Source organism: Cherax quadricarinatus, chromosome 53 (assembly GCF_038502225.1).
Source record: "Cherax quadricarinatus isolate ZL_2023a chromosome 53, ASM3850222v1, whole genome shotgun sequence".
Classification (NCBI taxonomy): domain Eukaryota; kingdom Metazoa; phylum Arthropoda; class Malacostraca; order Decapoda; family Parastacidae; genus Cherax; species Cherax quadricarinatus.
In genome coordinates this window covers 25,662,140-25,674,627 of record NC_091344.1, presented here as the reverse complement: position 1 = coordinate 25,674,627, position 12,488 = coordinate 25,662,140, and the positions used below count along the sequence as shown (strand labels likewise).

The 12,488-nt window shown below is 38.9% G+C and overlaps 2 protein-coding genes across 4 annotated transcripts in view; one reads left to right on the top strand and one right to left on the bottom strand.

Annotated features, from left to right (window-relative positions):
• Nucleotides 1-159, bottom strand: part of LOC128692313 (pancreatic alpha-amylase 2a5) — a 21,909-nt gene extending 21,750 nt beyond the window's left edge. For both annotated transcript variants that reach the window (XM_053781402.2, XM_053781400.2), the window contains exon 1: nt 22-159. The gene's annotated coding sequence lies outside the window, so the exon portion shown is untranslated. The remainder of the gene's footprint in view (nt 1-21) is intronic.
• Nucleotides 1-12,488, top strand: part of LOC128692312 (alpha-amylase 2) — a 12,736-nt gene extending 248 nt beyond the window's left edge. The window contains exons 1-12 of one of the 2 annotated variants that reach the window (XM_053781398.2): nt 90-231; nt 1,399-1,490; nt 2,369-2,458; nt 6,789-6,946; nt 7,299-7,488; nt 8,139-8,294; nt 8,628-8,715; nt 9,374-9,621; nt 10,175-10,418; nt 10,528-10,643; nt 10,992-11,147; nt 12,124-12,488. In XM_053781398.2, coding sequence (XP_053637373.1) covers nt 105-231; nt 1,399-1,490; nt 2,369-2,458; nt 6,789-6,946; nt 7,299-7,488; nt 8,139-8,294; nt 8,628-8,715; nt 9,374-9,621; nt 10,175-10,418; nt 10,528-10,643; nt 10,992-11,147; nt 12,124-12,135 — 1,677 coding nt within the window. In that variant the 5' untranslated portion in view covers nt 90-104 and the 3' untranslated portion in view covers nt 12,136-12,488. Of the gene's footprint in view, nt 1-89; nt 232-1,398; nt 1,491-2,368; nt 2,459-6,788; nt 6,947-7,298; nt 7,489-8,138; nt 8,295-8,627; nt 8,716-9,373; nt 9,622-10,174; nt 10,419-10,527; nt 10,644-10,991; nt 11,148-12,123 lie in introns of those variants that run through there. The other variant, XM_053781399.2, reaches the window with a different exon arrangement.

Sequence of the window (12,488 nt, the reverse complement as noted above, 5' to 3'; positions counted from 1 at the left end):
TAAAGAAAAAAAATATCTTACCTGGAACAATTCACCACAAGAGCTAAAAGCCTTATGGAGATATTTCGTTCAGTCCTGGACCACTGTCGTGTCACACTGAGCCAATGTCTCCTGTGTCTACTCCATTTCCTGTTTCTGTTGTCGTCCAATGCTCTCCTGAAACTGGCCGCTCCCTTACTGGCAGACTTAAAGAGCACAAAAGGAGTATTTGCCTTGCCACTACTAACAAAGGTCTTTTCTGTCATGTTAAAGATTAGAGTCATACTATTAACTAGCCCTCTGATAAAACTGTATAGTACCTTTCCTTTAGCCTTCACAGACGCCGTCTTATTATATCATCCCTAATACACAACTTCCATAACATGAATCTTAATTTTGGCTTTGTTTCTGTAGATGCTTGCTTTTCTCAGTACTTTGTCAACTGCTCCAATTATCAGAAAACTTGTGAATTGGCTTGAACTTTGCCTCCTCCTCTCCTTTCCTCCTGATCTATCTTTTAAATTTCTTTGCCTGTACTGTCTTCTGGCTTCTTTCTTGTTTCCTTGTCTTGCCAGCTTTGTCCTGTAGGCCATCTGCAATTCTTCTCTGCCCCCTTAGGGACATACGTAAGGGTGTTGATATACTTTAATCTCCACCGTCTTAACATTTAATTCTCTCATTGCCCTGTCACTAGTACTGATTGGTGTGCAACACGCAGAAACAAGCGGGTATATACAGAGAAAATCGCTGAGAAAGAATCTTGTCCGTCCTAGTAGCAGTATAGAGTCCTGCTGACTGCGATCTTTCTTTCTTTCTTTCTCTCTCTCTCTCTCTCTCTCTCTCTCTCTCTCTCTCTCTCTCTCTCTCTCTCTCTCTCTCTCTCTCTCTCTCTCTCTCTCTCTATATATATATATATATATATATATATATATTATATACATATATACCAGGGTATATACACTAAGGTTGTCATTGTAGGTGTTAAGGTGTTCTTGATAATACATATGCAGGACTCACGTGCAGTAGGCAAACTTCAAACTTAATACAGTAACTAACAAGAACAAAAATTACTATACACATGCTGAGCATTTCACAACAAGCTGTGGAAAAAGGCACTTATATACAGTTCAGGACATTTATTATAGAAAACTTTTCGCCATGAATGACTGAAGAAACCACTCGTGGCGAGACGTCTCCTCTAATAAATGTTCGGAACTGTACATAAGTACGTATCTTTTTCCATCACCATACTATTTATCAGCTCACAACACACTCGCACACTCTAAACAGAAACTAGATGACGTTTCGGTCCGTCCTGGAGTTGATAATAGTTCAGGATGCACTGAAACCTCATCTAATATTCCTCTCCACTCTGCTAGCTTTAAGGGTAACTAATTGTATACTTGAAATGATCCACAGCGATGCAGAGGATGTTGGGGTTAATGTTTACGTTGGTGTTAATGGTGGCCAGTGCAAGCGCACAGCTGGACCCCCATGTGACCAATGGTCAGGTCAGTCTACCCTCTCTTTACTTCATATTACTTCTAACTTAGTCCATATTACTTCTAGCTTAGTTCATATTACTTCTGAGTTCATATTGCTTTTTCTAACTTAGGGTAAAAAAAGATATGTTGTATGGAAACTTATATTCAGTGTCCACTTTATTAGATACACCCTTCTAGTACTGATTATGGCCACTTTATTAAGTACACTCTTCTAGTACTGGCTATGGCCACTTTATTAGGTACACCCTTCTAGTACTAGATAGAGCCACTTTATTAGATACACCCTTCTAGTACTAGATAAGGCCACCCTTTACCCCCAGAACAGCTTGAATTCTTCGTTGTATGGATTCAACAATATGCTGGAAACATTCCATGTTGGCATGATAGCATCACACAGTTACTGCAGATATGTCGGCTGCACATTCATGCTGTGAATCTCCCGTTCCACTGTATCCTAAAGGTTTACACCACATTCTGACACCATCATCTGATTCGTCAGACTTGGCGGCGTTTTTCCAGTCTCCAGCTATCCAGTTTTGGTGAATCTGTGCCCACTTTAGCTTCGGTTTCCTGTTCTTAGCTGACAGGAGAGGAACCGGCGTGGTTTTCTGGTGGGATATATAACCCATTCACTTGAAGGTTCGACATATTGTGCGTAGATTCTAGCCACAGAAGCCTGCTCCTGAGAACAAAAGGATGACAACATTAATACACCATTTAATTACTCTTTCGTATGACGATAACTTGAGAGCCTTGAACCTGTACTCTCTTGAAAAACGTAAAATGTTTATGAATATTTGCACACATGTCAGTTTCCTTAAATGTATTAATTTCGTACCTTATTGGTGCCAATCCTATATTTCTTATGTGTGATATTACTGCAGGTCATCGTTCACCTGTTCGAGTGGCGATGGGCAGACATCGCAGCTGAGTGTGAAAACTTCTTGGGTCCAAAAGGCTACGGTGGTGTACAGGTAATTTAGTATTCGCACAAGTGTGTTGAAAGTGCTTGATACCTTGGGTCTGTGGTGGTGAACACCACAGGTGCTAAAGTAGAATAAGTTCACAATTTTGCCATTATATTCCAAAGCTCATTTATTTGATTACCACTTTATTGTTCACCACAACCTATATTAGTCCCTTTTATATTATAATTTTATACTATAATTCTAACTTTAAAAAATTACCTTTATAGTACTACCTACTATCATATTCCCAAGCTCCATTATTTGATCATCACTTTATTTGTATTAGTCCCTTTTATATTGTCTCCTTTATTTTAGCTTAAAAAAAAACAAAACAAAACTACCTTAGCTCATTATTTTACATTTGTTAAATAATTCAGGTGCTATTTTTTAGCTTAAGACTATTTACTTTGTTTTATACTTAATTCTAACTATAGATTCACTACAAATCTTATGATTACAAGCATTGATCCTGATACCAACCTCTTATTTAATGACTTAAATGAATCAAACAGTTACTGTAATTACACTGCAGAACAATCAAAGGCACTTCTCAGTGCCAACAACAACATAACTATCTTTAACTACAATATCAGATCTTTACGCAAGCATTATGATGACCTCCTAGCATTACTAAATTCCTTACATGCCAATATGTCCATCATTACACTAACTGAAACCTGGCTAAAGCCTGATACTACAGATGTCTATGCCATTCCTGGTTACACAGCCATACACAACTGTAGGCCAGACCAACAAGGGGGTGGCACAGCCATATACTACTCAGACCAACTAGAATGTATCACTAATACTTGCACAAGGGATGAACATGGGGAATATATAATAGCTAAATTCAAATCCAAATACCTACAAGAACCTCTCACATTGATAAACATCTACAGAGTTCCACGGTCAAACATTAGCCAATTTAGTCAAAACCTAGGAAGTATGATAACTGATGCACGCATGAACAAAGATCACTTACTACTCTCAGGTGACTTCAATATAAATCTCCTGCAAGACCAGGACCCACACGTTACTGAATTCACAAACACAATGAGTAACTGTATGTTACTACCAACAGTAACAAAACCTACAAGAGTTACAGAGACTAGTGTTTCCCTACTTGACCACATCTGGACCAACACCATATCCCCTTTAAAATCAGGCATAATTACAGATAATACCACAGACCACTACCCTACTTTCCTCATAACAACTCTTGGTAAACTACCCCAAGACACTACTAAAGTCACCTTCAGACTTCACAATGAGGCAGCCATTAATAACTTCACAACAGCAATAGCAAACATTGATTGGCACACTGAGCTAGAAATCTATACAGATATTGACGAATGTATTAATAATTTTCTAAAAAAGACCCAATACCTCTATAACAAGCACTGCCCTAAAAAAACTAAACAGATGACAGCTAAGAGACTGAACAGTCCCTGGCTAACACCCAGCATTCTCAAATCCATAAATACAAAACACCAATATGAAAAACAGTACAGAATGGGTCACATAACCAGAGACCAAACAAAACGTTACTCGTCAATCCTAACCAGCCTGGTAAGAAGGGCAAAAAAATTGTATTATGAGAACAGATTATCCAACTTACGAGGTGATATAAAAAAGACCTGGAAAACCCTATCAGAAATTCTGGGAACAAAAAAGATATCACGAAATAGCGAAATAAAATTAGCAAAATCAGATGAACCCCAACTCCCACCAACAGAAACAGCAAACAGACTCAATGATTTCTTCTCCATTATAGGACAAAACCTTGCCAATAAAATCCCAAGCTCAGATACCCCACCAAATGACTACCTCACCGGCAACTACCCGAACACACTGTTCCTAGCTCCGACTAACCCATACGAAGTCTCCCTTACTATCAACGCACTAAAAAACAAGGCAGGAGATTTAAATACCTTACCACCCTTTATATACAAAAAACTGTCACAAGTGCTATCACCAATCATTGCAACACTCTTTAACAAATCCATAGAATCCTCCACCTTCCCTACAGTACTCAAAATAGCAAGGGTCACCCCGATCCACAAAGGAGGAGACCAAACAGAGTTGAATAACTATAGGCCAATATCCAACTTACACCCTCTCTCAAAAATCTTCGAAAAATTAATTCATAAACGAATCTACTCCTACCTTATCTCCCAAAACATACTCAACCCCTGCCAATTTGGATTCAGGCCTAATAAAAATACTAATGATGCTATTATACACATGCTAGAACATATATACACTGCAATAGAGAAAAAAGAAGTCCCACTGGGGATCTTCATTGACTTACGTAAAGCTTTTGATACAGTTGACCATGACTTGCTCCACGTAAAATTGTCACACTATGGTATAAGAGGGCACTCCCTCAACTACCTCAAGTCATACCTCAGCAACTGAAGCCAATTGGTGTACGCAAATAGGGCAAACTCTTCTGCGCAACCAATTACAGTTGGTGTCCCACAGGGAAGTGTCCTTGGCCCTCTTCTCTTTCTCCTATACATAAATGACCTTCCAAATGCTTCGCAATTACTCAAACCCACACTATTTGCAGATGACACTACATACGTCTTCTCTCACCCGAGCCCAGTCACGCTAGCCAATACTGTAAATACCGAATTACAGAAAATATCTACCTGGATGAGGACTAACAAACTTACACTAAACATTGACAAAACCTACTTCAATCAGTTTGGTAACAGAGCTACAGATGTCCCTCTTAACATAATGATAAACGGATCACCTATCACAAAGCTAACAGAGGGAAAATTCTTAGGAATCCACCTTGATAATAGACTCAAATTTCATACACATATACAACAAATTTCTAAGAAAATTTCCAAGACTGTAGGCATACTATCGAAGATACGGTACTATGTTCCACAGTCAGCCCTCCTGGCCCTATATCACTCTCTTATTTACCCCTATCTCACCTATGGAATTTGTGCATGGGGCTCAACAACAATTAACCATCTCAGATCACTAATTACCCAACAAAAGGCTGCAGTTAGAATGATAACAAATTCTCACTACAGGCAGCACACTCCACCAATATTCAAAACACTAAACCTACTCACCATACAAAACATCCATACTTATTACTGCACCTATTACATACATAGAACACTTAACTCTGATATTAACTCTCCCCTCAAACATCTCCTTGCCAACCTCAATAGAACACATGACCATAACACAAGGCACAGATCACTCTTTGATGTTCCTCGTGTCCATCTCACGCTATGCAAAAACTCAATGCACATAAAAGGCCCTAAAATCTGGAATTCATTACCTGTAAATATAAAAGAAACACTACCTGTTTATAAATTCAAGTCTCTTCTCAAAGATCACTTACTCACTCAAAACCAAATAAATACTGAATAACTGAACCTTATAAATTGTATATCTTAAATGTTTCTCAATTATATCACATAAATGTTAAACCTAAAACCCAATCTAACTTTATTATTTTTTAAATACACTACCTAACAGAATACTCCATACGACTGAATGTACAACAATGCATGCAACCATATGACCTGTCTTTGTAATACTCACTTGTGCTTTATAGTAATCTGTTTACATTAATGTTTTATCACTGATTTCATCATTGCTTAGTTAATTTTAAGCCAGCCCGAAATGCTATGCATAGTATAAGTGGCTTTGGCATGCTGCTCTTATCTGTATTTTTTTGTACCTCGTATGTATGCTCAAATTGTAAATAAATAAATAAATAAATAAATAAATAAAAAACAGGTAACTTGGTGTTCAGGAGGCAGTGTGCTAAGTGTTCTTTAACGTTGTTGATGAAAGAGATTTCATGATAGAGCGTTCGGCTCACAACTGAATAAATCTGGATTTGATTCCTGAGTTGGACGAAATGTATGGGTAAGTCTCCTTATTTAATGTCTTTGTTCACTTATCAGTAAATAACATCTGCGTATCAGGTGGGAATGTGTGGAAGGAGCGGCAGCATCTCCCTTGGATAACAAAATTAAGCGATATCAATGAAAAAAAGAACAGTTTTAGAAAAAATTCTTGGATAATCCACTGGTTATTTCATTAACATGTGTTAGTTACGTATGCTCCCATTAGTGCTTATATGGAAATTAGAGAACTAAAAATCTAGATAAATTTCTTTTCTCTCCTCCCAGAAAAGTGCCACCAGTACGTGATTGATAAACAGGTACGTGGGGTGTTTAGTCGACTGTTATGGTTCGCATCCTCAGAAGGACTCCAAAGTAAGTTAGCAAAACTGCTTGTGTTTCTTGAGTTATCTTTAGTTATTAGTCCGAACTTTGTGTTCTTCCCCGGCCAGGTGTCTCCGCCCAGCGAGAATGTTATCGTCTACCAAGACGAGAAAAGTCGGCCATGGTGGGAACGCTACCAGCCAGTCTCTTACAATATCATCACTAGATCAGGTGATGAGGCCGCCTTCAAGGACATGGTGAACCGTTGTAACAACGTGGGAGTCAGGTAAGATCTACTCACCTCAACCTTCCACATAACAAATGCAACAATGAACACCGAACAATGGTACAAATTAATTCACAAGGAAAAATAAAGAGATGATAACCCGAGTAATATACTAAATGTTTCAGCTTCATAATCTGCTGAAGAACTCTGCGAAACAAATATTAATTATTTTATTGTCAGAGGACACTATTTGCAGATTAATTAGTGTTCTCTTATAATAGTCGGAAATCCTGCCTTCCTAAATCGATATCATATATATATTTTTCTTCCTTGAAGTGTTGCACATGTGTCTCATTCATCAACTTATCAATATTATGTGTCATCAATAATGTGAAATGTGTTTGTTGTGCAGGATCTACGTGGATTGTGTGTTCAACCAGATGACTGGATGGTGGCCAGACGGGACACCCACCACTGGAGGATCAACGTTTAACTATGGCGCTCAGTCCTATCCTGGCGTCCCTTATTCTACCTTCGACTTCAACGACGCCAACTGTAACAGTGCCTCTGGCGGCATTGAAACCTACAATGATGCAAACCAGGTAGGTAGAGCGTGTTATACCGCCAGGAATACATACATACAGTATAAATGTTCGGGGAAGGAACAGCTGCATTATTAAACTGGAATAAATACGAGTGTAAAATAGAATATTTAAATCACACATTACTCCTTGGGAAAAATCTTAATACGAATTTTAAAAATCAATAAAAATTAAGAAAATTGTGAAAAACATATACTGTATTGAAAAAAAAAATGACAAAACTTGAATGTAAAATTATTAAAAGCATAAATTTAACAACAATTATGTAAGCTTAATACAAGAAAGTGATCTACTGAAAAACTTGTCGTCGTGACCAAAACCACCATTCTCTTGATACTAAAGTGATCATGCCACTTAAACTTTAAAAAAATCATAACTTTAATATTTTTATTATTATTATTATCACACTGGCCGATTCCCACCAATACTACTAAAATAATTAAAAAAATATATGACGTAATCGTCAAGTTTTTTTTTTTTGGTCATATGATCAAAAACTCCAGTCAGTGGGTCAAAACAGGACTAAGATCCGTGTTTGGAAACCCTTGTCCTGTTTCTTGACAGATTAACAACCTCCATCATCTATGTAAATTTTAAAAAACTAACAATTTAAGAAGTAACATCAATTTTATATAAATATAACATACCAGGTGCGGAACTGCAAGTTGGAGGGAATGAATGATCTTAACCAAGGGACTGACTACGTGCGTGGAGAGATCAGGGATTACCTTAATAAACTCATCAGCTTCGGTGTAGGCGGCTTCCGAGTTGACGCCAGCAAACATATGTGGCCAGGAGACCTCAAGGTAATACTTTATATTTGCACTGTGTCTATATGAACAAACACATTGAGAGATACACATCTTTCAACATATAGGCACCAAGAGTTAAACATGGCTCCCTAAATTTACTTAAAGACGAACACCTCTAAGTGTATATACACCTCTAGATGAATATACGAATAAATACGAAGCTCTTCTTAAATATATATATATATATATATATATATATATATATATATATATATATATATATATATATATATATATATACTTCTCGGTATATATGCCCCTTTCGGTACATACACTGTGATACTCATTATTCATGTCTTACATTACTTTGTGAGCTTATGTTCTCAGGCGATCTTCGATAGCCTTGACGACCTCAGCCAAGAGCACTTCGGGTCAGGAGCACGAGCCTTCGTCTATCAAGAAGTTATCGATCTCGGTAAGACCACAAATGTGGTTTCTTCTTAAGTAAATCCTTGATGGTTGACGAGGAAAGAGTGGTCACACTCATTCTGTGACTCAGGAGAGCCTTGACATTTTTGGATACCTCGCCAACAGAGAGAATGATGTGCCATTATATGACCATTACTGTGCAGCCCTGTTAATGCCGTAGTATGTCAGTCTCTTGCAGTCAGAAGTGACGTGTTTTTTAAACTAACGGTGTTTCAACACCTGCATAATGTCATTGCATTTACATTCCTCTTCGAGGAATTGGGCTTTGTAAATCATATGCATTCTAAAGGGAAGAGTCCGATGACGACTCCGTTATTAAACTGTGTCACATGGCGAGTAAAAGTACAGCAGGTCGTGTTTTGACATAGGTAGACAGGTGTTGCGGCCTTCTAGTTGGTTGTGAGTCTTGGGACTGTAATCCATCTTGTTGAAGATAACACTCTATCTTCCCTTCGCCTCCCCCCTTTCTTTACCAATAAAACTTAGAGAGAATTTGTTTATTTATTTTGTATTAGGCCTGAAAAAAGTAGCTCGATAAGACACTGATTAAACAAATTTCGTATAAACAATGTGCAAAATATTTTTAATATCCTAGAGTCACACCTTCCTGTAAGGATGACTAACTATAAGCACTACTGCGGCAGGAGGAGAAGCCGTCTCTAGCTTGGAGTACATCGACAATGGTCGCGTCACAGAGTTTAAATACGGAAAGTTCCTGGGCGAGGCTTTCCGTGGGCAGAACCAACTCAAGTGGCTGGTCAACTTCGGCGAGGGCTGGGGTATGATAGATCGAGCTTACTCCCTTATCTTCATCGACAATCACGACAACCAGCGAGGCCATGGAGCTGGTGGAGACATGATCCTCACCTTCCGTGTCTCGAAGTGGTACAAGGTACTCAATATATCTCATTTGTGCCCCGTGTACGACAAGCTTAATGGGATTGCCACCGATCTAGCAAAATAGTCACAGATCTAGTTTAATAGTAACAGGTCTATCTGGATAATCTGAAATTTAGTTGGATAGTACTGATCTAGTGGAATAGTCACGGATTTAGTTGGATAGTCACAGATATAGTTGGATAGCCACAGATACAGTTGGATTGTCACAGATCTATTTATATAATCACAGATGCAGTGGAATAGTCACAGATCCAGTGTAATAGTTATAGATCTAATGAAATAGCCACGGGTAATACGAAGATGATCTCTACTTGGCTGTATATCCATGACCCAGTTAAATGTCTGTCACAAGCTAGCTTTAACCATCTTAGAATAATTCTTCCCACGAATGAGGATTTGATATTAGTTCATCTAGATAACCCTTTCGCAACATATATCCCTAGGGGAATTAGGGAATTAGATAACGTCAAATTGATTATAACTAATAAACAATGGACTGAGACAAATTTAAATGTACACATTAATATCCTTTCTGTTTACTGCAGATGGCTACTGCCTTCATGTTGGCGCATCCCTATGGCTTCACCCGAGTTATGTCTTCCTATTACTGGGACCAAAACTTTGTCAATGGCCAAGACTTGAACGACTGGGTTGGTCCACCCCACGACGACAGTTACAACATCGTTGGTCCCACCTTCAACGCTGACGACAGCTGTGGCAACGGCTGGGTTTGTGAGCACCGCTGGAGACAGATCTACGACATGGTCGAGTTTCGTAATGTTGCTCACGGTATGTGGTTGTTCACTTGTTATATTGAGTTATGTACACACTGTGTTATTGTCTGTGTTCTGCCTTCTCTTACTCACCAGGAACTAGCATTACCCTCTCTTCCTCCCAGGTACTGACATGAATGACTGGTGGGACAATGATAGCAATCAGATTTCTTTCTGTAGAGGCAACAAAGGCTTCATCGCCATCAACAACGACAGTTGGGACCTCAAAGAAACTCTACAGGTTAGATAATTGCGAACTCTATATTAATGATCATATCAAATTATTTACTGCAAGTCAGCAGTTGTAACGTTGATTGTAAAGTTATGGTACATCTCACTGACGGATAACTCTGTAAGAAGACGTAAGATTAACAAAGGATGAGTAAAGCTTGGGTAGGAAAATTTTTAATGGGATAACTGAATACAATGCAATAAGGATAATGGTATATGTTTAAAGTTGTAAAGTTTAGTTTTCCAAATGTATGATTATATTACATATAATGTCTTTCCCCTTTTTATACATGAAGTACATGTACTGAATCCTTCCACTGGTCACTGCTACAATGTTTACTGTGTTTGACCTCCCCAGACCTGCCTGACTGCTGGCACCTACTGTGACGTTATCTCCGGCGCCAAGAATGGTGGTTCCTGTACTGGCAAAACCGTAACTGTCAACGGTGATGGCACTGCTTATATCGAGATCACAACCTCTGAGGACGATGGTGTGCTGGCCATCCACGTTGATGTAAGTAATGTGAATGTGAATCATTGACAGTGGCTCCTAGGTCATTGGTAGTGTGTTCGGCTCAAAACCAAAGGACTAGGGTTCGAATGTGGCACGGGTGGAGACCTGGAGTTTACCTGGAGAGGGTTTCGGGGGTCAACGCCCCCGCGGCCCGGTCTGAGACCAGGCCTCATGGTGGATCAGAGCCTGATCAACCAGGCTGTTACTGCTAGCCGCACGCAAGCTGACGTACGAAGCACAGCCCGGTTGGTCAGGTGTCAGCAACTTAGGTGCCTGTCCAGTGTTTTCTTGAAAACAGCCAGGGGTCTATTGGTAATCCCCCCTATGTATGCTGGGAGGTAATTCAACAGTCTTGGGCCCCGGACACTTATTGTGTTGTCTCAGTGTACTCGTGGCGCCCCTGCTTTTCATCGGGGAATTGTTGCATCTCCTGCAGAGTCTTTTGCTTTCATTTGGAGTGACAGTGGACATATTTCCTCACAGCTGTTATACCTTTTCACCCAGCAGTAAATAAGTGTCCAAGTATTAGCTGAGCTGATGTAAGATGTCAAATCTTAATCTGAAATTCATTTGTGTATTGGTTGGTTGGGTTAAGGATGCACCTAATGTTTTCACTATCAAACAAGAATATTTTGCTCTCTCAAATAGGGATTAAGATAAACTTTCAGCATATATACGCTAAGATAAATATACCTTTCGGTATATAAATCTTATGTCGATGTTGTCTTGGCCCCCACATTAGGCAAACTAAACTGTTTCTTATACTCCTTACACTCAAATGTGTCCGTGTATCTAAGGTTGACACCTCAATTGTAACTTATTCTCTGTCATCCATACATGCTCAAACTAAATAACATTTGGAAGTGTTGTAATGGTCCATGCATTATGTTATATTACGACTGTCAATACGATATAGAATGTTTAATTGCCCATACATTATATAGAGTTGTAATGCTCTATATCTTTTTCTCCACAGTCAAAGTTGTAATTAGTGAATGTAGGTAAGGAGAACGTCGTCTGGTAGATGTTGACTGAAAAACAAGAACATTGCTGCTTCAATTGAGTCTGTGAGAAACAAGAACACTGCTGGTTCAAGGGTGACTGAGAAATAACAATATTGTTGTTTCAAGGGTGACTGTCATAAACAAGAACACTACTTCAAAGGTGACTGTAAGAAACAAGATGCAGCAGTGGGCACTCTCGGAAGACACACCACGATGGCTGCCAGAGACAATGTCAGTGACCAAGATAGGTCACATAAATGCCACAGTTTTACTTCACAAGAAATAATGTTCGTTAACACCTATGAGTCGCTTAATAAAAATTAGAAATAACACAAAA